Here is a 25,258-nt window from a genome sequence, read left to right on the forward strand (position 1 = left end):
AAAATGAGCAATTTGGGCAATTATGTTGACATCAATCAAATATGTATTGGAAGATAGAAAATGTTTCCATTTTATTTCTAACAGGTTAAGATGATGCTGTTATCCAAAGTGACTTAGGTTGAGTGAGCAATTATTGTCTAAATGTCTTGGTCGCACAATGACTCGCACGGGAGTCCTTTTAGTTAAGTAGCCTTTTAATTATGCCATACTATTTTCATAATTGGGCCCATTAATGTCTGTACTAAATTGCATGACACTTCATCTAATCGCTGTCTGGATCAAAGGGCTGGATCGACAAACCGACAGATGGAAACACGGAGGGATGGACCAACTAACCGAGATCCATAGAGCTACACCACGACCACGCCTACAAACACTGAAGTGTAAGCATTACAGTCAAACAAAAGAGTTTGACATGTTTGTTTGACAACATGTTACATTACATTATCTACAACTTTCTATTCATTCATTCATTCAGCAAACTCAGCTTTAGTGAGAGCTGGCTGTGCCTGTAATTCAAATGTTAACACTACTATAACCTGTGACAGCGGGCTGGAGCCATATGGCATTTACAGGACAAGTCAGAGCTGAATAGCACAGTTTCCAACAATTGGCTGTGGCCTTCAATAGCTGATGAACTGCTTTCATAAAACACTCATATCAAAAGGTCATGAAGGAGAGAAAGACCAGCGGGAGAAACAAAGAGTGTCACAAGAACAAAAAAATGGACGCAGGAAGAATGTGGGTGGCGAGAAAAAAAGAGAAGGCTGCGTCAGACATCTCCCCCCTTTCTTTTTCACTTCACGATTAAACATAGCATTTTAAAATGCCACAATTTTTGCTGCTTTTGACATAACATAACATAAAAATTCAAACTTTATTCCTAGAAGATTTACAAAATAATCACAAAAGTCATGCAATTTAAACCTGCATCAATGTCAGGGTTCCCACTCTTTTCTAGAGATCATTTTCCAGGACTTTTCCAGGACATTTTCAGTGATGATCTAGCTGGTATGACAGACGGGGATCGTGCGGTACACTGATATGTTCCTCTCTGTGGAAGTCTGATTTAAAAGACATGTAGTCTATGGCTATAACTTATCTATGACATCATCTCTTAAGTGCGTAGAAATTATGACAAATTGATCATAGAAGATATAATAATAAAAAGCTACCACAGTTACCAGCCAGCGGTGACTAATATTTACATTTGAAGGATAATGTTACTCTATTTGGAGTTTCGTCCACTTAAGTTGTAACATCATCCAACCTGCATGTGCTACCATGTGTTTGCCATGACTGGAAAATTGGTCAACTTTTTTCCAGGTTTTCCAGGAGGCGTGGTATCACTGAATATTTTGATAGATTTTTTGATCAATTGGGGGCAACGGAACAAGCTTTAAACACAACAGTGACATATTATCATCTTCTAAAGTTGATATGGCGAAGGTGGTAGCACAGGGCAGCATTAGCATTCATTTGGAGTTTCTGGGCAACTGAAAAATGTAAGTCCAATATTCACTCTCCTTTGAGCTCAGTTTTGGTCTCCACCAACTCCTGAAGAAAATATCTGACTCCTTAGCTGCTAAATGCTCCACTATGTTTACGAGCTAGTAAACTGTAAACCATTTGGTGCTGGTCAGGTAGCGTTCAGTTGGTTTATCAGAGCTGCCTGCCGTGACTGTCAACAAGGTTGCTGAGAGAGATGTCTGCATGCTGAAAACCCAAAATGAGGATCCAATACAGACTAAAAAAGCTCCGCAGAGCTGAGGGGAACTGCAGAGTTGGGTTTTAATTTTCTGTTGCGTTGTGACTACATTGTTAATATTAAAACAAGCTTTAAAAATGAGTATTGGTTGAAAAGAACGTGTTTATTCTTAAATGTATTAACTTATTGACTGCGTGTTCGTTCTAAGTGCGTTACGTGAGTGCACGCTTGTGATCTGTGTTTTCCTCACATCTCCTGGTGCCACAACATCATTGCAGAAGTAGCAGCCCAGCTTGTGCCCTGGGATGTTGGAGAACAGAGAGGATCCTGGGACCGAGGGCGCAGCGCCGGCCGGTGTGGAGGACGAAGAGGAAGCAGAGGAACAGGAAGTGGAGGAGTCTGCCCCTGCAGAAACACTCTGACAGACGGGGGGTTTCTTCAGGCCGTGGCGCATCACCACAAATGTGTCAAAGCCCAGAGCGGCGTTCATCACAAGCTGGAGAGTGAAAGACGACAATCATGATAACGAAAGTTTTTTTTACAAAGCAGTGGCAAAGAAATTAAATAGCTTGGGCTCGATCCATTCCTCCTAAACACAAACACGGCACATTTCAACCAAATCAAATTAACTAAATGGCTTGTTTTACACAAACAATAAGGTTGCAATGTGGTGAGTCATTTCAAAAGGCAATGACACAAAACATTAATAGGCTCTTTACCATGTTGAAAGCGTCTAGACTTTTGGAGAAGCAATGGAAATAAATTGCGAAGCCAATTTGCGGTGAAGTCTGAAACAGCCCCGCACAGCGCAAATGGCCAAATAACCTCTCAGCTGAGCCGGTCATGAAGAAAACCTAATCAGCAGACCACAAACACTCAACTACATACAGCAATATAGGAGTTGCATCAGTGGCACCACCGGAGGCATTATAAATTAAATGGCACAATGTTCAACAATCTGACGTTGCTGGGCAACTAATAGAATTCCAAATGGTAAACAGAAAATTTGGCCGACGTTATCGAGCTCTTTCAATTTCCTGGAAGATAAGTGAAACGGTTTCCAAATTTAAAGTTCCAGCTTAAAGTAAGTAAAACAAGAACAATGGTACAAAGTCATAGATGTCTCCTGCCACAGTGCTGACTCTGCAGGGTCCATTGGATCCTTAGAACAAACAGATCTGTGGAAAGTCTCCATTCCTTTTGGTGGAAACTATCATTAAAATAATATACATAAAACATGTTCCTTATGTGTATATTTGTGATCACAATGCAACATCAGTTGCATCAATTAAAGGGGACATATCATGCTAATTTTCATGTTCATACTTGTATTCTGGGTTTCTACTTGAACATGTTTACAAATGTTTAAAAATGTTCTTAACCGATAACTGACCCTTGTTAACCGATTATTAACAGTTAACTGTGTGTGTTGGTGGTGAGTGTGAGGTTGTTGGTGGCGTTCTAGCTGTGAACGTAGGTGTAGCAGTGTGTGTACAGTTTATTTGTCAGTGAATAAATGCTACGAAACTACAACTCTTCCGCTCCGCTCAAGCGAGTTGGAGAGACATCCATGGAGAGACCGGAGCCGACTTCCTGTATCCTGCAACTCCGGCTCGGCCTCTTAAGGTGGGCTGTTATGGTGGACCAGCTTTTCTCCTTAAAGAGATGAGCCGCTCCTCTGAGCCGCTCAGCTTTTTGGTTAATTATAAATATTTCTTTTAACCGTTTTTATCCGATAACGTTAATCGGTTAAAATGCTTAATGTCGGTTAGCGGTTAAAAGGTTAATTATTACCACATCGCTAGTCTGAATATATCTGTATTCACCCTCTGTCTGAAATGCTCCGTTTTAGCGCCTGTCTCTTTAAGCCTGCGCCTGTCTCCCAGTCTGCTCTGATTGGTCAGCGTTTTCAGGTCTTTCGCATCTGCGCTGTCGGCGTCTTCAAAGCTTTCACTGCAGCCGGGGACTCACTTTGTGTGTCAACTACGCAGAGTTTAGCGGCACTTCTACCATAATTGTGACATCACCACCTTACGGAAGTCCTGACAGCTCGTTGAAAAGGCACCGTTTCTGAATATAGGCTGTGTGCATTTCTCCATGGATTGAGCTTTTTGATACTTTCAAAGTATTTATACAGCACCTAGATCTGCTTTATAATAAAAAAAGAAAGGAAATCTCACCTTCTACAATATGGGTCCTTTAATGACTTTTCTTTATTGTCTAGTGGTACAATTACCCATTTAAACATCCAGTAAACAACATAACATTCATTTGACATCATGTTTCTGGCCACTTGGTGAGTGTAAATTGAATATTCTTCGGTCTTCAGGTGCTATATGCTCCACATTGTTCACCAGCTAGTTGCTAACTTTGTCTATCAAAGCGCTGGACCGTAGGTTTAACAGAGCTTTTTGCTTAAATCAGCTAGAAAAGTGGTGCAAACCAAATCTGCAAACCATAACAATGTGCTAAAAGAGGCTAAAAAGCTCCACAGATGTGCAGAGTTGAGTGATACTGTAACTCTCTGTGCATTCATCAGTGCAAGAGCATACTTTACTTTCACATTACACGTTGTCATTTGTTCTTCCTACCTTCCTCTTGCTGCCAGCGATCACCGTGGGCAGCCAGCGGCTCTCCCTCGTATCCATTAGTAAGAAGACCACATCGTGCTCTGAGATGAGCTTCTCCAGCTGCTCGACATCCCTCTGGGCCTGTGAAAGAGTGGCCTCAGAGAAATTGACCGGATGACCGGGCATGGGGATGCTCATATTGTAACCCTCGGCATTCTGCAGGAGGAGACAGAGACAAAGCGACACTGCTGACAAACCGATCCCATACATACAGTAATAAGCATTGCTGCTACACATTTCTTTTGTGTTTTCAATTTTCTTTTCTAGGGACAAAGTTGTTTTCTTTTTGGTTTGAATTTTGCAATATCTGTACATCTGCAAACATAAACATGTCCTTAGGGAATCTTAATTATGATGTGCATCATACATACATTTCAACTTGACTGGACAATTTCAAATGAACAATGTTGGGAGGTCACTTTTATTGAAGAATAAAAACTCTTCACCTCATCACCTGTAGGTGACACAAGTGACTGTGATCTTGTATATGATTGCTCCTGCTTTCTATTATTTGTCCTTGTTTTTGAAGCACTTTGTAACAGTAGTTTTAAAAGGCGCTGTTATGGCTGTATGTGATTTCTGTGCTGCTGGTTCTGCTGCCTCTCAGTTGATGACTTTATATTGTCTTTTTTTTTTATATGTCTTTGTTAATAAATTCTATGGATTTTGAGAGTTTTAAAAGGTGTCTTTTGCGGTTGGGCTGGGTCAGTGTTGGAGTGTTGTTCGCCCCAATGAGGCTGCCCAAGGGTGGGGCGTAACAGGTGCTATATAAATACATTTATTATTATTATTTTTATTATTATTATTTAAAGTCATTAAGTGTCAAAGAGCTTTTATTTTCCTTGCCTCTAGATGGTGCACATCAGCTGGTGCTGCTTATTTGCAGATGCCATATGGGTATATGCAAGAAACCCCTAAATGCAACCCTGTCTAAATCAAGCCTTTAAGTAAAATGTATAACAGTATATAAGATGCAATGAAACGTGTTTCAGAGTTATCATAACATATTTACACACTGCAGAAAAACTTGAAAATGGAAAACCTTTTTTCAATACATTTCTCGAACATCAAGATCTGATGAGCTGCCGTACAGTATGAGAAGCCAGAAGCAAAAAAACTTAACAAAACTTAACTTTTTTGTTGTGCTTTCTGCTGAGTGACGTACTACTCTAGACAGATAAGTAAGGGCATGATCACAAAAACAGTCCCTCTGTGGAATGTGTCATCACATCATCGCCACAGCTGACCTGAGGCCAGTGTGTATCGGACTCTCCTGCACAAGTTGTTAGTGGAGTATTAAAAAGAAACTTTGAATCACCACTCCCAATTCCACAAAAAGTCTTCATTGTCCATTACCCGAACTTGTATTACTGTGACTATCTCCGGGGATTGCAGGCGTCACAGCGAGACAAATGGAAATGTCAGGAGTAATTTCATAGTCAAGAGAAGGACAGAAAAGGGCAACGACGAGGTGCGAGATCTTAACAAGAAGAAATGCCACTTTTACCAAATCACCAGATCTACTTCCAGCGCTCTCCACGCTTCAAGAGTGGGAGCTGTTAACCAAGTCTTGAATTTACATTTCACTTTGACGCAAGTGTTGCTAAGCATTGAGGAGGTGATTTCAGGCTGCAGAGATGGTAATTCTGATTTCCACAGCAAACACTCGCAGACAAGAAAGACAAGAGATTGTGGAAAAAAACCATTCCTAAAAAGATAAACAGCATTTCATGACAACCCAACGATGCCACTGTTGATGTCTTCAACCAGCTCTGACTTCACTGTTGACAAAATTTAAAGAGAAAAAAAAGAAGTTGGTGTAAATGTCAGGTGACTGTATTTGTCCACAGACAAAATATGATATCTGCTTGCGACCTTTTCAACATTGTGACCTTGCGTGAACCGACTCTTCTCGCGCCAACTGAAGCATTTCTGTGCTCTTTGCTCTCTGTGTTCATGTTTCTTTCTGTCTTTCACTCTTGGCACCTGGTGCCCCATTGTTTGCAGGAAAACATGCAGGGAAGACAGAGAAGCAGGCACACACCCACACACTGATAAAAATAGGAGGTCGGTCAGGTATGGATGCAGCTAGTATACGGGGTTGACAAACAAAGTGTCTAGACAGACACCAGACGTCAAGACAGCACAGGGGCCATCAATCAAGTGTTAAGCCTTTGTTCAACTTTCTATTTCATTCCCAGAAGAATAACGGAGAAGCAGTAAATGACAGGGGGCATACAGAGAGACTGGGATATAACGCTGAGGACATGATGGGATGCCAATTATTTCTGTGTTTGAGCGTATGTGTTTGATTGAAGGAAGGAAACATCACAGGTCCTCTCGTCTGTGACACTATAATCTCGGCCCATTGTGTCGCGTTTCAGGAACAAGCTATTACCGAGTCGTGATTGCAAGCTCTGCGAGGTCAATAATACCAAGTTCAGGACAAATGAGATTACAGCTCACCAGTCAGATAGTGAGTGAGTCTTAGTTTAGTCAAAACTCACAAGTCGCCTCGAAGCCCAGAGGGTAAAAAACATTTAATTACAGAGACTGTGCTCTACTTTCCTGATACAGGACTCTCGATATGCATTTAAAAATGAATATCTGTAATCTGAAAAAAAAAAAAAAATCATAGGTTCATAAGACTTCAAAGTGACGCTTCAAAAGATTCACAAGATCAAAAAACCTGTATTACTGCTGACTGCACAGTTAGCAACCTCCTCCTGGTATCACAGCAGGGGAAGAAGTACTCAGATCATTTAATAAATTAGCAATATCCCTCTTTATAAACACTCCATGACAGATGAAATGTCTACATTTTAAAATGTACTCAAGTAAAAGTACGGAAGTATTAGTCAACAAAATGTACTTCAAGTATCAAAAGAAAAAAGTCTTTCATTCTGCAGAAATGTCCCTGCCAATGTTATATTATTAAAGAAGTATCATTGATGCATTAAAGCTGAGTTAGGCAGTTTCATTTTTGGCATTATTGGGCAAAAATTCCATAATAACTTTTCAGCATAATGTAATTCAAGTGGAAAATGGCAAAAAAAACGCCACAATTTGGAAATACAGCCTGCAGCTCTCCCCTATTCCCTATCTGCCCTTAGCCCCTCCCACCAGACAAGCACGCCGAACAAGTGCAGGCACTTCATACAGTAGCGTTACGAGTACTAGTCATTCATTTCAAACATCATCCCGATTGGGATTAGGATTGTGATCCTGATGCCCTTATATAGCGGCAATTCTATGAAAATTACCGTTTTGTTTTCGTTGGAGACTTGTGGGCCTGTACAGCCCTTTGAGATGACATACTGTGATTCGAGGCTCTGGCGAGCTACAATATCGGCGAAGCGTTTCAGAGATGGAGAACAAATATTGCTAATAGTTTAGCCTTCTACTAACCATAGCTGTCATGGGGAGCTCACGCAGAAGGCTAAACTATCAGATAGTTGGAGAGAAAACATTTTCTCTCCAACTCTGAAACGCTTTGCCGATATTGTTACTCTCTTTTTGATAAGTCTGACTTCCTTATTTGGGTTGCTCTGCAGTCTAGGCAGCTGTTGCCAATGCTGCAACAGCAACTTTTCCTGCAGGATGTTCTGCTGTTGAATCATGTTTTCACCATCTGAAAGGACGTGCACACGCATCTGTATTTCTAGAACAGCCAATAGGAACGCTCTCTCTCTCTGGAATGACCTGTGATTGGCCAAAGTCTCCCGTCACGGGCTAGAGTTTTTAAAACCAGAAAACAGAGCCACGAGGAGTTGCAGAAGTCTAGTTTTCTCTCAGAACACTTGAATTACAATATGATGAAAGGTTATTATGGAATTTTTGCCCAATGATGGAAAAAAAAAAACAACTGCCTACTCAAGCTTTAATATGTAAGCAGTATTTTAATGTTGTAGAAGGCCAAGGTGGAGCCAATTTTAACTGCTTTATTTGAGTGGTTTAATCTATAACAATGCAGCACAGTCTATAAACTGATTAAATGTGTCGCATGTAAAATCTTCATTTTAAAAGTTATGAGTAAATACAGCTGTCAATTAAATATACAATAAGAGAACACTATTTAAACGTAGTAGAGTAGAAGTGTAAAGAATCAGAAAATGTAGTGTAAGTACCTAAAAATTGTAATGAGTACATGAACTGCTCAACTTAAGGGGTCGCAAAAAGGTTTGGAACCACTGAGCTAGAGGACGTAATAACTGCTATCCACATATAAAAGAATGCAACTTTACACAAATAGGAAACAACTTAGTAAACAGGTTTCATGACCTCATGAATCCCAGCATTATATGACATTTGAGGGCAGGCCAAATGAAAGTAAATCATCCTCTTATGAACTGCCTACATCTTCTTGCAGAACTAAGCATGCATCAGCACAAAGAAGCGGACATGATTCACATCATAAATATGCATTCGGTCTGTGTTTTTCCAAGTAGCTTAATAAGAGATTTCGCTCCAAAACAGAGCCCTGCTGTGAGTGTTTGGCTGCTGTTTCATTTAGTGATAGAACGAAATCTCACCCCCAGAGAATCCACTCATTAATTAACAAAGTAATGAAACCGCCAGCATTAATATGCAAGTAACACAACTCTTCATTTTCTGCATGGTTTGGCCATCACATCTCAGACATTACCAATCAAACAGGAATATGATTATACTGGAATATGATTATGTGCATAAACAAAATTCAGATTATAATGTCAATGCAGTTGTACAGCTGTGGAATCTGCTGTACAAAGGTAATAAAAAATCAACAGAACCACTTGTCAACTTTAGGAATAAAAACTAAAAACAGAGGACAGATTCCTGGATGATACCATCTCAGATTTCCAGAGAGATCCTCACATACGAAGCGAGATCATATTCCACAGTTTGGGCATTATTGTGTGACTTTAACTACTCACCACACCAGGAAAGATTTTGGTGAGTCGATCAACAGCGGCCATAGCTTTGGACTTCCCTCCTCCGAGACAGTCTTCAAACTCATAGAGTGGCTGCCGGACTGGATTGGAGTAGGAGATCTTCGCATTGTCCACAAACGTGATGTGTCTCACTCCCCATCCCTGGAGAACAAAGGACAAAACATTATTCAGATTTTTTTTAATCACATTGTTTTGAAATACTTAACTTCAATTCATTAACAAGAACATTGTCCTGAGCAGCACTTTGTAAACAGCGTCCGTGACAACGAGTGGGAGGTTGTGTATCCAGTGTGTATTTCAACATTAATATTCACTTTCATTTAGAAATAATGGACGCATCAGTGTGCAAATAGCACAACATTAACTTATTCTGGCTGTTTCTCATTAATATCACTCTCAGCTAACACATCTACCCACACTATCAATTATCTTATATTCATGTCTGCACTAACTAACTGTTTAAAATGCCCTCAGAACAGTGAATGACGAGCACAAAAAGAAGCATAGACGTGCATCAAAAAGAACATTATAACTGCAGACAGCAATACACTGACAGCGCTCGGATGTAGTCAAAGTTCGATTTATTTCAAAAGGACAAAACATTGTATTCTAGCTTTTGCATAGGGCTGAACAATTTTGAAAAAAATATCTAATTGCCATTATTTTGACTGATATAGCAATTGCGATATGATTAGCGATATTAGAGGGAATGATACTCTTTACGCTATTATTTTCATTTTCATTATAAAGCATATCAAAATGATTATGGTATGATTTTTGCGGGGATCTGAACCAAACAAAGACATTTTCTTGAGTCTGTAGAATATGATGTGTGTCAGGACATCTCTGCAGCACAACATTATTTAATTTAAAATGGTATTTTGACACATTTCACCTTTAACAAATATTGCGCCTCCTGTAATATGAAAATTGCAGTGGGCCATATTGCGATTTTGATAAAATTTACTAGTAATTGTGCAGCCCTAATGAAAACACATGCTTAATTACTATGAAGCTCTGCAATTTACAATGGTATTTTGACACATATTTCGCCTTTAATAAATATGGTGATTTTAACAAATGCTGTGATTTGAAAATTGGAGTAGGCCATATTGTGATTTTGATGCATTTTTTATTAATTGTGCAGCCCTAGTTTTGCATTATACTAGCTTAGCCACATAAAATGGATGTTTGTCCACGTCTAAAGATGGTGTGAAGCGGTCATGGTGAGATTTAAACAAACTACAGTGAAGCTGAACGACTGAAGTAGTTTTTGAAAAAGAAAATAACTAGCAGGTTGTGGTGTATGAAAAATATTTGAAACCCCTACAGGGTACCAGCCTTTTGGATCTGGTCACTGAACCTTCACTTGATGCTGGGGGAACAGACTTACAGTAAACACAGAGAATGAAAGTAGGTTCTTATGTGAATCAGCATTATGTTATTCCTAGTGTTATTGGATAAACTCCATGGGAAATCTGTGGATAAAATCATGGGATCCTGAATTATGTGGTTATGAAGCCAAACAAATATTCATGCCATGAGAAAACAAAGTGTGTTGGCAAGTTAATAATTTAGGGTTATCACAGAAATCAAGGTTGTTGGAGAGCATTGCATTATAACAAACACTAGAGGAGACACACTTTTGTGTTTCTGCTCTGTAGATGGAAATAAATTCCAATCTTTGAGAATCTGAGGCAAACTAATTTACATTATGAAGAAAATTTCATGGTTCAGTTTTGTTCCTAGTTCAGCCAGTGAAAGTTGGGCGGGGAGAAGACGAGCTTATAATAAATCATTAGTGGTTGGACTGCAGATCAATGTGGTTGGAGGCTTTCTGTCTGTGCTGGAAAGGTGCTGCTTATATCCTCAGAACAGACAATCAATGAAGTTGATCGGCTACATGTTTTGCAGAGCCTGTGGAACATGTTTATTACTCTGTCGACAGTTGGTAGCGGTTCACTGATAATCAGCTTTTATTTGCCAAGACATTAAATAGTTCATCAAAACCCTGACTTAGCAGTTACTGATTGCTCTCTGTGAATGTCAGAGGTACCCATAAGTGCAATAATATGACAATTTAACCAGAATAACAATCAGATAACTGTTGAGATATTTTTTTTCTTTAACGTCACAGACTGCAGCAGTTGGGAAGCAACACGTTTTCATTGTCTTAACATTTATATTTTTGATAGTGGAGTCTGTCCCCTAAGATAACCATAGCAACAGTTGATTGAACTAAATCTATAGATGTTTTAGGGAGTACAGTTTTGAGCTTATCTTTAGGTTTGCACCAACAAATTGAGCTCTCACCTAAATCAGGACACTTTGTATGTTCAGTTTTATAGAATGTGTCACTCAGAGGCAGCTATCCATTTAAATAGAAAGTTTTCGTCATGATGAGCTAGTTCACTGACAGGAGACACTGGACGAGCATTGTGGAGAACAGAATATTTCTCCAGTGTTAATATCCTTTTTTTTTTTTCTTAAAAAAACCCACTAATCTTCTGTAACAATTTATGATGCTTCACTTGTGACACATCATAGATTCTGATGAGTATGGAGGCACATTGCTGTCACAAGTCTGGTGCTACAGCAGAAACAAAACAGGAACAGCGATTCAAAGGAAATGATATATATTACACTCCTAAAACCTTTTTGGTCATGTACAATTTCACACTATATTTGCTTAGCCCTAAAAACACAGTGTCAAATCCTTCCACCCTTACCATGAGAGTCCTGGCTACATTGCAGCCCAGCGTCCCAGCTCCCAGTAAGAGACACTTTGTGGAGACCACCTTGTCCAGGTCCAGGGAGGGAACCAGCCTCCATCTCATTAGCTTCAGGTTCAGGTCCACTGATGACTCTGCAAGTCTGCAGACAGTCGATGGAGACAACTGAAGATCCGGTTGTTCACAAAGTGCTAAACTTAGGGTAACAATTTGTTTTACAGCAACAGTTGACACAGTATAGAGGAGTGCAGTAAGATAAATTACATTAGTCTCCATTATGGAGGTATAGTGGAACATTTGTAAGAGCCAGCCCGTTAACATAAAGCACAAAAGGTTAAGACTTTGCTGTAGATGATCTACTTTGTCCAATACAGTTTAATAATTTCCTTTTTTATACTTATTAATTATTAAAATGCGTTTTGGGCTGTAGACCAGTTACACCCTTACACCTCTTACCTTTTAGGGTCCATGCATTCGCTGAGGTTGACCATCCTAGGTCCCATGGCACCCTTAGGGTTCTTCTCCCAACCTACACTCTTAGGACATGCTGTGAAAAAAAAACGCATTTAGAGTGTAAAATAAGCATAGTATAGCAAAGCATTTTATTTTATCTGCTCAAGTTTTGCTATGTCCACCTCTGACATTTCTACCTTCATTCCTATCACATGGAGGTAAATGGAATTCCACAATATTAACAGCATTGAACACACATTTAGAAAATGTGACAGCTATGTGTCTTTTCAGGGACAATGTCCTAGTTATTCTGGATTATACACAGGCCTCTTTGTCAACAGTTTTCATTGTAGCTACTTTCTCGAGAAGTGAAAAGGGTTGACAGTATGTCAAACAGTAGAATATGGATGGGAAAAATGTGTTTTGACCACCAACCATTGCCCACTCTCTCTCTCTCTTTACTACTTCATCTTCCCAGATGTATTAACTAAAGATACTGATCAATAGTTTTGTTCATTTGTTCAAATTAATTCCTGATTTCACCAAATGTCTTATTAATAGAAATCATGCCCTTAAAATAACTTGATTCATTTCAATTCAGATTAGATTAACTGCAATAAGTCAAAGAACTAGCAGTGACAAAGGTTGCGTCGCATCACGTCGCCTGTGTCTTGACCAAAAACGTCCGACTACCACATATGTTCTGCACCTGCGTGAGAGAAAAATGACTCTCTCCATACCAACAAGTAACGGTAGTCTGTATTATTCATACAAAAAGGGAAACCGAAAGACTTGGGACGGCAGATATCCAAGCAGTTGTTATGATACGTACATGAACCATCAACCATTTTCACACCACTCTCACTCACCACTTAGCTTCTTACCAGATGGCCATGTTGTTGTGAAAATATTTGTGTATTGGAATGATCAGATGAAGATGAAAAAATGAAAAGAAAAAGAGATTTTACAGATTGTTGTGGCCAGAACCGGTGATTCAGAGAGGAGCACAGTGTTAGTCAGTCAACTGCTGTATTTTAGTGTAGAGCTGCGCTCAAAGTATTAAAATGTATTTGCTCAAATTAACACCATGAAAAGTAAAACTTTTTTTCTTGTCCACTCAGCCCTCTCTTTCTCAAACAGTTCTGATGCTACATTGGACGCTGCTTCACATTTTTTATTCCTTATTCCTCAGCTTTGGCTGCCAGATGCACAAATGCCGCTGAGTATTGCAGAGCAAAAAAAACAGTGAAGGTTGTCTGGATGTGGACAACTGAAATAAACTGTGTGGGTTAAACACAGTTTGATATTGATTCTGGGCTGAGATACAGTATGTGAATGTCAATTATCATGAAGTTTATTTCACCTTGCTGAAGAGTAAAACACTTTTTGTGTGTTGTGGCAAGAACTGAGCCTGGCGTATCTGAAAAGTTGATTAATCCATTTCAAAACAATACCAAATTTGTCCATGCAAAACTAAACAGAATAGCAGAATCAATTTTTATTGCATGAATACATCCTCTGGGACATAATTAAAAGCCACGAAGTGCTGAAGAGGTAGACTGAGGTAAACAAAGAGACACCCCGCCTGAACTCAACAAAAACCTTCACCCCGTGTCCCGTCCTGCTATTACCATTTAAATGACTTTCATCCCTTATTCAGCAGATAAAGGAATAATGGAGGAGCTGTGTGAGATTAGTGTGGCTTGAAAAGGAGGCAGAAAGTCTCGGTGGAAAGAGAGCAAAAGACTGATGGTTCAGTTACAATATACAGACACACATGGGCATACCAACACACATACATGTCACGTACGTACACAGATACAACCACACACAGAAACACATAAAGGAAAGGCAATGACCTGAGTTGAGGGGAAGCTCAGGTAGTTTTATCTGGAAGATGACGCTGTGTTGAATGGAGCGGCTTCCCTGCAGAGTTCTGTCCCTGAAACACAGCACCTCCACCGTGTCCAGCTTAGAGCCCCTGACACACACACACACAAAGAAAAGGAGATGCACAAGTCAAACAATGAAAATAACACACATGTCATGCACAGATTACATGCTATAAAAAAATACGACTGTTAAAATCTCAATTTTAATATCTCAAATACAATTTAACATGCTTTCTCTCCTTCTCTAATACAAGAAACAACATACACATAAATGAGCACTCACAACAATATGATCAACACGTTTCCCTAATATGGTACTAAATGACCACAGTCACATCATTACACAACCAGAGTCCAGTGAAACAACTGAATAAGCGAGACATCGCGGCTACATTGTAATTCTATCTTCGCCCGTATCAGCCAGCATCAACAGTTTGTGTTTAACACTCAAAGTCTAGTCAAGCACAAGATTGATGAGGTTTGTGTTGGATAAAAACTGCCTCTGACTACAGAGCATGAGGGCTAAACTGTCTTAAGGTATTTGCTGCTGATAAGCCACTGGTATCACAGGATAATGTTGAAAAAATGGCCCCGAGGGGAGTTCCTTGTTTAAATACTTATGCAATAAAAAAATTTCCTGAAATAGCAAGACAAGTGCCAGGAAAAGCTACGCTCTCTGGGGAGGAGTGTGGCAAAAAAAAGACTGATTGTAGACCTAAACTCAAGAGGTGAATACCTCCAAACTGAACTGTAACTGCAGCAGTGAAACGTGCAGCACAAAAACGCAGCTGACGTTCGGATAATGATGCGATACAATAATGTCATGTAACGATGGTTTTATTCATTTTCAGACAGTATTATGATCATTCTGAAAAGATTGGTAGTGGTTTGTCCTTGTTTAACATCAGTAATCCATCATCCTGTCTGGTGTTATCTTTGTCAGAATCATGTTACTGTTCTGTAATAAATCAATCTGCACTTCCAGCTTCATTAACATACAACTATGACTTTGCAGAATAACCAATCAATTCAAAATCTGGCAATAGAATATTCAGTTTTTATGCTGTAAAAAAGTATAGCACAGCCACCTGCACCATCTATCTACTTTTCAATGAATACATTAAAGACAAATGTGTTTATTTAAGCTGGTACTTCACTGTTCCTCCCCTTGTCTGTGGTGTGCATATTTATATGTGTTGTCTGTCAGTGTGAATGTTTAAACTTTTCAATTGTTTTATCACTCCGTAAAGCACATAAAACACTTCTTTAAGATGTTATGGTCTACTAATAAACCTGATGGAAATAAACAATGTCTAACTGGAATGTAGGAAAATTAGGAAAACACATGCTTAATAACTATAAAGCTCTGCAGCATGCTTTGTAAATGATCTGCACTAATAGTTAATAATATTAGTTATTATTAGTGATTTGTCATAAATGGTAAGAACATGCAAAAACTCTGGTATGGTCAGACTGGACACAGGAGCTGAAATAAAGACTTTATGGTTATGCATTCCAGGGAAACATCCCCTAATCTGTAACAAGATAAGGAACTGGCTACAATGGTAACATGACATGTGGATTGCAATAAACTCTCTTAGAATAAATGATATCTGTAAGTAGGAGGCTAAGTTTGTTACGAACAGAAACTATTTATAGGTACTGTGGATAGCTAAGTTCTTCCATCATTGGATATAACAGTACCGTTTCTTTTACACTTTCCTAATATTGCCTCAGTCTTTTCAAGTGGTTTCCCACATGTAAGCTTAAAGCTACAGTGTACGATTGTGACAACGTTGCACAAGACAAACTCTTGATTGCAAAGTTACGAGCCGACATGGGATTAAAATGTCTGAGTGACACCTGCAGAGTATGTTTTTAACTTTGTGTAAATATTTGAATGGGCTCAGACCTTGATTCTTAGATTTATTACTACACATTTAATCCAACGACTTGCATCAATTCCCCACTGGTGTGTGGAAATATTTCCTCTGTAAATATTCCAGTAAAATATCTCTCTGAAAAGCTCATACGAGCTTCCACATACCGCCAACATTTCTGCAACAACTTGAGCCAGTAAACACTCATGAGCTGTATCTGGGGCTGTCCTCAACCAAAGAAATTCTTAGTCAACTAACGCTCGATATGATTTTGTCGACTTATCAATTAGCTGATTTAATCGAAAGATCTGCAAAGAATCACACAAAAGCACTACTTTAAATCTTGTGTTTACCAGAGATGTGCTCATAAGTTTCTTGGAAATAAATAGTTCAGCATGAAAAACGACTAACCAACTAAAAAAAGCTTATTTGAATAAGACCAAAACAACCGATTAGTCGACCAAGAGGGGGCAGCCCTCGCTCTAACATTATAATGCCGTGAAATCTGTTATTCTTATTCACAAAACAAGAAGTCTCATGTGTGTTCTTCGTCACTTACTAACATTTAATACTGAGTTTTATATAATTCCCTCCCATTTCGCTGCTACCAGACTGCTCCTTCAACGGAGGCACAGAGCTGATTCCTGCTTTTCAAACCACGAATATGTGGTGACTTGGGCAGAAACTTAGAAAAATGTATTACATCAATGGCCACCTAAAGTATCATCAAATATTATCATTGAAAATATACAATAGGTGAGAAATAGAGCATTCAGAGGCTAGCTAAAACTTTGCTTACAAGTTTCAGGAGTTTCAAGACGCCCCAAATACGTTGCATTGCAAAGCCCATGTTGTCCACAGACAGCAGCCGCTGTATGTGTCACAGATGGGTCTGGTATGGGTAAACAAACCATCCATTGTAGTTCACTTAGATTGAGCGACTGCATCGTCCCATTCATAAATAATAACACCCATCCATTTTGAAGAGGTGACACAATCACAAGCACAGTGACCTGATAACTCACATACATGGACCTTATTTATCAGGAACATTTACAGCTTTGTTGACAAGTGGCACAATCTTAACAGCAGCAGTCATGTTGTGCAAGCCAGCATTGCCATATGGGAACGATTCATCAAGTTAACTCATCCTTGCTAAACTTGTGCAACACCACTGTGGCTAAGCACCAACCAAACGGTTATTTTTCACTCTAAATGTGTATTTTTTTTGTAATGATACAAAGCTATCTAAAAAACGGTGTCAACTTTAGATCTGCATCTTTAATCACAGCGATGCTTGTGACCGGCTCCCTACACTTCAGAGTCAGGAAATTAGTTAAGCAGAGATTTCCTTTCTTTTGCTTTGTGGCTCTGTGCCTAAATAAAGTCGTCAGTGTGAGGTGAAAAACATTCATAGTGAAACTCACAAAGACAACATGTGTTTTAAGGAACCTACAATGAGTGACACACACACACACACACACGCACACACACTTACCATCGGTTAGCTAAGAGGACCAGCAGATTTCTCAGAGGCCAGCCCGGATGTTGAGACAGAGTACACGGATCATAGACACCCACAGTAACCTAGAAAAACCAAACAAGGCATGTTTACATTACTAAAGTGTGAGAGTGTGTGCGCGCGTGTGTGTGAGTGAGAGAGTGACTATAATACAATAGAATCTAATCTGATGGCTAGAGATGAGCCACAAAAAGTACAGCACAGTACTTTGTGTATTTGAAAAGTTGGACAAAAAAACTTCCCTCCATGTATTTTATTGGACTCTATCAAACTAATCTCACAGAAAATATTTTTCCTCTGTTGCTTTCAAAGACATTTTTTCTAAAACACAAAATCAACTGAAGTAGTACCTTCTTAGTATCGGTGAAGAACGTGTCCCAGTCCCCCAGTGGAGCCATCTGAACAGTGTCCTCTGTGTACTTCATTATGAAGTAAGGCACTGCAGTGGTCTCCCTTTTGATACACAGGCCATCGTAGGCCTCCTGCAAGGCTGCGATCTGAAAAAGAAATAATTAGGAGTCAGCAATAATTATAGAAAGCTCTGTGTCTGTACATTAACACCTTCCACCATAAATATATATATACAGTATATATAGAGAGCTTTTAAAGGGCAGTTATAAATAATATCCATCCAGCCCAGAAAAACAAGGCAGGAGACATCCTGATCAGATGCCGAAACCACCTCAACTGTCTCCTTTTGATGTGAAGGAGCAGCGGCTCCCTCCGGATGTCTGAGCTCCTTATCCTCTCCCTAGGGGTGAGCCCAACCACCCTACAGAGGAAACTTATTTCGGCTGCTTGTAAGCATCTCATTCTTTCGGTCACAGCTGCCGCCCTGTGGGCCCACCACCCACAGGGGTATAGGCATTGAGGTCGGGGTCATTGTCAGTCAAGCGGCAGAAAAAGGCAGGAACCTATGCATGCTGACACCCGGCATTGCAGTTCTAGGGATGTGGGGTGTCATAAATAACATATATATATATATATATATATATATATACACAATAACTTATAATGTATTACTGTATGAAAATACAAGAGGTTTTCTGAAGCATAATATCAGCAATAGCTAAAATATTTGACTGTGAATAAAATATAACATAGAGCATGGATGAAAGGATATTATGTCGCTCATTACACGGATAACTCTAGCTGAAAAAAAGTAATTTAGTGATAATGAACACACACACTGTAGCTGTTGAGTGTGTCTACTCATTTCTACTCTTGTCAGACTCTTGCAGTTGGCGTCACGCTGTTCGTGAGTCATTCTAACTCTCTAAAGAAAGAACACTGTTAGGAGCTGCATCCATCTCATTTTCTTAGGAAAGAGGATAATAACATTTGAATATTTAGGCCTACATTTGTCATAGAAAATCTTCGGAAAACAACTAACAGAATTAACTATTAACATCATACAGTAGTTCAACTGTTCATTTTATGTCTACAATTTATAATGAGCATCATAAATAAGGGGAAACCAAGTGTATTGTGTAGAACACCACCTGAAAAATTAGAAAAAAGGAAGAAGTAATACTGGAAAATATTCATTCCAGTGGTTGTATAATGAGCTTTAAACAGCCAACCTGTTTTGCTGAGAAAACTTTCTCTAGGGCAGACGGCTGTTTGACGATCTTTATTCCTTCTGGGAAACAGAGAGCAGGGAAGCAGAACCAGTAGTAGAAATGGTACTTCTTCAAATCCTGAAGAAAGATTGGTCAGAAAAAGGAATTTAAAAAATAGAAAGTCACACGTGAAGTCATTAATATACAAAACTAACACATTCATAAGATGCTGTTTATACGCACTGCAAAGGTCAGCAGAATGAATTTGCAGAGGATGGAGGGGTCCTTCAACGCAGCCCCAGACTGTATAGAATCCCATATCTACAAAACAACAGGAGAGGAAAGAGTGCATTCATTAAATCATTTAATTCTCAGCTGCACAACTTAGTGACTTTGTGTCTATTTTTACAGAAATCCCCTACCAGATGTCTGTATGTGAATATGTCCTATTGTATGTCTTTTACCTCCTTGGCCTCTTTCTCCAGCAGAGCCTTCTTATCGGTGGTCTTAAAGGCATCCAGTGTGTTGGTGTTATACAGCGTTCCAGTAGCTGGACAGCAGCGGGCTGGCGTCGGTCCATCCCTGACAGCAAAACATTTGCATTTAAATTAGTACTTTATTGAACGGCTTCCAAATGACAGGAAAGTGAGAGCTGATCCAAATTTAGTTCACCCCTAAACTGAACTGGTTGATAAACTTTAAAAGGAAGTTCACCACCAATTCATTACTCCAAAACAATGAAAACTTCACTCAACTTTCATAAACACGGTTCAAAAGTTTACAAAACGGAAACCACCAGTGACTGCATCCTGACTTCAGCGTTTTGAGACGTATTTGAACATATAATTTGAGTCAAATTTGATTTTGACTTATACATTAAAAGTCTAATGCGGATTTGTTTCTTGACAATTTGCAGAGTTCAAAATTAATTTAGTAAAATAAGCCTTTTACAGCATGAGAAACCATCCATAACTTAGATTACTCGTTGTCTATTGTATTAAAAGACTTCTCAATCAATTTGAGAGTGGTAGCAGGTTCCTAATTGTGTTTTTGTTGGTGGTTTTGTTGGCGATGTACTGTACATCTGTATTATTCATTGCAAGACTTATTAAAACTAGATAAACTTGCTGTACAGTATATATAGATATGGTTTATATAGGCAATATACTGCATCATACTTACGCTTCAAATGCACTGAACTCCAACGTTAGGCGAGTGGGCAAGCTCAGTGGGTCACCTATAGGACAGAAAAGTGAATAAAACAGTTTTAAAAATGTCAAAGTTGTTATTTAAAATATACTGATCTAGATGAGCAAATTGGCCTTCACTGTGCAACAGATTTTCATGTATGTGACACTGAATGATTAAAATGTATATTATATAATGTCTAGAATTGTCAAAAGTGAGAATAAACAGCAACTGAATAGTCATCGCTTTAATAACGCCATCTGATCTCAGCACTCACCATTGTAGTAATATCCTTTGATACATTTGGGGCTTTCGTCCAATCTGTAGTCATTGAGTTTCTTCTGAGTGAGCTGGTGCCAGAAGCCGGCCTCCAGGGCGCTGCTGAAGGGAGCAAACTGCAGCTTGAGGTCAGGAGTGGAGGACGCCGCCTCACCGGTGTCAGATGCCATCACAACGTCACTAACAGCACACGCAGCCAACTACTACAAGCTGTGAAATTAAACAGTTGTAGGTTACAAAAAGAGTTGCAGGCTCCATAATCTGTCATTACCTATTAGCTGCTGAGCTTGTGACCTCTGATGGTCACCCAGACGCAACCCAGAGGAGTATTAGTGAGCTAATTCAGTCAGTTCACCAATCAGTCAATTGGTAAATCACAAAACACATAATAGATGTATCAACCAGTGCATTCATTGGTCATGGGAAAGTGAGCCTACTAATGGCGTGCATCTCTAACCATCGGCAATAGTCTGTGGCAAAACAAAATAAATGTTTAAATCATTCACAAAATGATAAAGATAGAGGGTGTCTTATGTTGTAAAGATTGGAAATACTTTTGTTGCAAATTTGTGATTTGGGGCTATACAAATAAAGCTGACTTGATTTGACAAACTGTATTATGACATGAGTCGACCCTACGCATGGCTATCTTTATACTGTAGTTATGCTGGTAATATGGATTGAAATCAACTGACGGCACATAAAAGAAACCAAATTCTGACCATGAAATAAACGTTATTTATTATTATATGGAAATTAAAATACAACCTGGCCTGAAAACGTTTAATGAAAAGGTGAAACACTGGCTGAAACTAAACCAAACCTGTGATTGGGAACATGCATTGTAAATTGATTGTAATATACGATTTCGTATTATGTATGATGTTGTATGTGTTTTATTTTTTTCTTAAAACCTAACCAGGGACACGGTCTGCAAATTAGCTACGGCTAGAAGTCCTGTATACATTGCCTCGGTTGCACTTTAATTAAGTGTAACAATGCCTACATGTATTGTCCCGGTCAAATAAATAAATAAAATATACAAAAATAAGGAATTGCTGCTTGCTTTTCCATATCCTCAATAAGATATATATATATTTGATATAACATGAATGAATAATACTTTGGGTTTTGTGACTATTGGTCAGACTGCATGAACAACTCTGGGCTCTGTGGTAACTAGTAATAAGATAAGATAAGAGATATTCCTTTATTAGTCCCGCAGTGGGGAAATGTGCAGTGTACAGCAGCAAAAGGGATAGTGCAAAAAACAAGATGCATCAGCTAACACAGTAAAAAAAAGAGCTAAACAAAGTGTAACAAAATATGAACCATTTAAATAGAAGGAAGTATAAAAATAGGAGCAGTATATACAGTATTGACAATAAACAGACTATTAACAGAATTGCACAAGTGGAAAATGATATTGCACAGTGAGAATGAATGAAATCCCACCTGAAAATATCAGGTTATTATCAGTTTTTGGTGTGTAAGTGTGATGGGAATTTATTAACTTGTTTCTGCATAAATTACTAATCAGTCTGATCTACAATGGATACTATATGTGCACATCCAATACTTACTTCATGGTGATGTCAAAATGTTGATAACATTTTGACAAATTTCTGCTGTTGATATGAACAAAACATGCAAACTGAAGCCCTGCCAGTCTGGTGTTATTTGGATTATTTCTTATTTTTTTGGCAAACATGTAGCACCACGACACATAGGGATCTAGTTTAGGACTTTGAAGCTTCACATGTAACTTAATGTGTGTTTAAATTGCATGTGATCAGGACTGTTACCCTGGCGACACACTCAGTGACCACACAGTGAAAGCAGAAGAAGCTCTGACACATTAAACTGCCCTAATGGCTTTTACAGTTATCAATACAATGACAACAACAATATCTCTGAGGAAACACATCACAATATCACCACATAACTGTATTTAACACCAGATACATGTGTGGTCACGTTAAACCCCGGATCAGCTGTGAAACTGTGATATAAACTGAGCTTTGAGTTGTAACGTTACACTCACCAGAGATCCTTCACTTCCTGGTCAGGCTGATCATGTGATCACGGGACTTTGTCAACACAGCAATGCACTCTGGGTAAGTAGCTGGGTTAGCTTAGCTAGCTGCCAGAGGAAGAGTGTTGTTGTTGTTGTTGTTGTTGTCTCTACGGTGCTTTTGTCATCGAGTAAACTACGAAGAACCAGAATAAAAACAAGAAGAAGCTAATGACGAAGCAGGAGAAGACTGTCAACAACCTGTAGGCGCCGTTTCTTTTCATGTCGGACTGATAACAGAGAGTCAGACGGTGAGAGCAGCCGGAGTGTCAGTCAGTCTGTGAACGAGCATCCGGACAACCGGTTCTCCAGCAGGGAAGCACGTTATGAGCAGGTTATAAACAGGTTATGTCACTACCGAGACATGGTGGTGCTTAAACAGGAAGAAGTCCACAGTGTGGGACATGTAGGTGAAGAAGCTAAGAGCTCATTTTCATCAGAATAGTTGCTGGACAAACAGAAACTACTGGGTTAATGAGTTAGCTAGTTAGGGACCGTCTGTAAACTACCCTACTGCTGCTTGCTGCTTGCTTGCTGCTTGCTGCTGCTGCTGCTGCTGCTTGCTACTGCTGCTTGCTGCTTGCTTGCTTGCTTGCTGCTTGCTTGCTGCTGCTGCTTGCTTGTTGCTTGCTGCTTGCTACTGCTGCTTGCTTGCTTGCTGCTTGCTTGCTTGCTGCTTGCTTGCTGCTTGCTTGCTTGCTGCTTGCTTGCTGCTGGATAGAAACGGTTCAAGTTCAGCAATGCAAGAGATGAGGACATCAGCGTTAATGATGCCTCTTCTGGGCAATTGATTTGTTTAAAAATAATATTTTTATTGCACATTATTGTTGGATACAGTCCACATTTGCAAATAAAAGCTATATTTTTCCATTTTTCTTCCAATAACAGCAGCATAAAAGATAGATAGATTGATAGTAACTTTATTGATCCCACAGTTCCATAGTGCAAAAACATGTTAGTAAAAAGGCAGTAAAAAAGTTAGTAGTGCAAAGTACAAAGTACAAAAGAATATACCAGATATAAAAATACAAGGAGATGAAGAAAACTGTTAAAACTGAATATAGTGCAGGGTAACAACTGTGATACACGACTATTAAAAAAGTGAATAAAGTGCAGAAGAGACTGTTAAAAATGTGAATAAAGTGCAGAAGAGACTGTTAAATGTGAATATAGTTTAGAAGAGACTATTAAAAAAGTGAATATAGTGCAGAAGAGACTGTTAAAAATGGATATAGTGCATTATTATCTGTCCTGCAGACCATCCTCCTTTGACATCCCCCCCCAGACTCAGGAAAAAGGATTTCCTGAGTCTTGTCTGTGGAGCACTTGGGGAGCAGCAACCTGTCGCTAAACGAGCTCCTCTGTTTGGTGGTGACGGCGTGCAGAGGATGGCTGGCGTTGTCCAGTATGGCCAGCAGTCTGTTGAGTGTTCTTTCCTCTGCCACCGTCACCAGAGAGTCGAGCTCCATGCCGACCACAGAACCAGCCTGCCTGATCAGCTTGTCCAGCCTCGAGGTGTCCCTTTTAGTTGTGCTGCCCTCAAGAACATACAATGGGGCGTGGTAGGTAAAAAGCAAAACCCATGTAAGAAAACAAAACAGTGTTTAAAACATACAGATTACAGGATTGATGTGGTCGATCCTTCATCCCACACCGTCATCTTCCCTCAGACCCCTCAACACTGGTACCCCACCTCCTACACCTTATATACTATACTGTACCATACCATGCTATACTGCATTTTATACACTGCTATGCTGATGCACTATATTCTATTATATTATTAATGATATTACTTCTAACACATTGCTCCTTATACTATACCTTGTGCCTCATACTACTGTATACTATAGTATGGCTGACCCGAATGCTTCGACCGTTGCCATGGTATTCCACCTCTAAATAACTATTCGAATGCTCCGTTTTTAAATTAAAAAAATATATTATATATAAGTATGTAATAATAAAGTATAAATCCCAAACTAATAATAGGAACCCACAACATATTCATTAACTAATAATAATTAATATTGAATATGAGCATTCTCAGACGGATGTCACTGTTTGTTCTGTGTAGAGGTGCGTGTGTGTACAGTAGTGTGGCGGTGGCACTGTTTCTTGCACTGAAACAGAGGGGAGTGTACAAAAATTAAATATGAATCACTTCAATGAAATCCCCTCAGAGCAGCACCAGCTTCTCATTTAGAGCAATCTGTGCTTGGGTGAGGTTAGACAGGTAGGTCACTATCAACAGGTCATTGATGTTGGAATTGAGCATGTTCTCAAAGTCCTCAGCTGAGATGGTGCGGCACCTTGTTGACCAGGTCCATCAGGAAGCGGCCCACGCTGTTATGTGCCAGCAGTTTGCCAGGCAACACATCATCAATGTATGCAAGCATGGTGG

The 25,258-nt window shown here is 39.3% G+C and overlaps 1 protein-coding gene and 1 long non-coding RNA gene across 3 annotated transcripts in view; one reads left to right on the forward strand and one right to left on the reverse strand.

The window, feature by feature from the left end:
* The window catches only part of atg7 (ATG7 autophagy related 7 homolog (S. cerevisiae)), a 72,305-nt gene extending 48,851 nt beyond the window's left edge, over positions 1–23,454 (reverse strand). Inside the window, exons 1-14 of one of the 2 annotated variants that reach the window (XM_037784048.1) lie at positions 22,825–23,454; positions 20,779–20,990; positions 20,496–20,550; positions 19,778–19,895; positions 19,557–19,634; positions 19,335–19,451; positions 18,102–18,248; positions 17,728–17,816; positions 14,317–14,438; positions 12,461–12,551; positions 12,002–12,146; positions 9,255–9,413; positions 4,300–4,494; positions 1,959–2,204 (exon numbers count right to left, since the gene is read on the reverse strand). In XM_037784048.1, the coding sequence (XP_037639976.1) occupies positions 1,959–2,204; positions 4,300–4,494; positions 9,255–9,413; positions 12,002–12,146; positions 12,461–12,551; positions 14,317–14,438; positions 17,728–17,816; positions 18,102–18,248; positions 19,335–19,451; positions 19,557–19,634; positions 19,778–19,895; positions 20,496–20,550; positions 20,779–20,950 (1,734 nt within the window). In that variant the 5' untranslated portion in view covers positions 20,951–20,990; positions 22,825–23,454. Of the gene's footprint in view, positions 1–1,958; positions 2,205–4,299; positions 4,495–9,254; positions 9,414–12,001; positions 12,147–12,460; positions 12,552–14,316; positions 14,439–17,727; positions 17,817–18,101; positions 18,249–19,334; positions 19,452–19,556; positions 19,635–19,777; positions 19,896–20,495; positions 20,551–20,778; positions 20,991–22,824 lie in introns of those variants that run through there. The other variant, XM_037784056.1, reaches the window with a different exon arrangement.
* LOC119496648 lies at positions 714–14,522 on the forward strand. The gene is made up of 3 exons (XR_005208758.1): positions 714–1,125; positions 1,655–1,657; positions 14,512–14,522. It is a non-coding gene; the product is annotated as an uncharacterized LOC119496648 (long non-coding RNA).
* Positions 23,455–25,258: the final 1,804 nt, after the last annotated feature.

This window comes from Sebastes umbrosus, chromosome 1 (genome assembly GCF_015220745.1).
Source record: "Sebastes umbrosus isolate fSebUmb1 chromosome 1, fSebUmb1.pri, whole genome shotgun sequence".
Classification (NCBI taxonomy): domain Eukaryota; kingdom Metazoa; phylum Chordata; class Actinopteri; order Perciformes; family Sebastidae; genus Sebastes; species Sebastes umbrosus.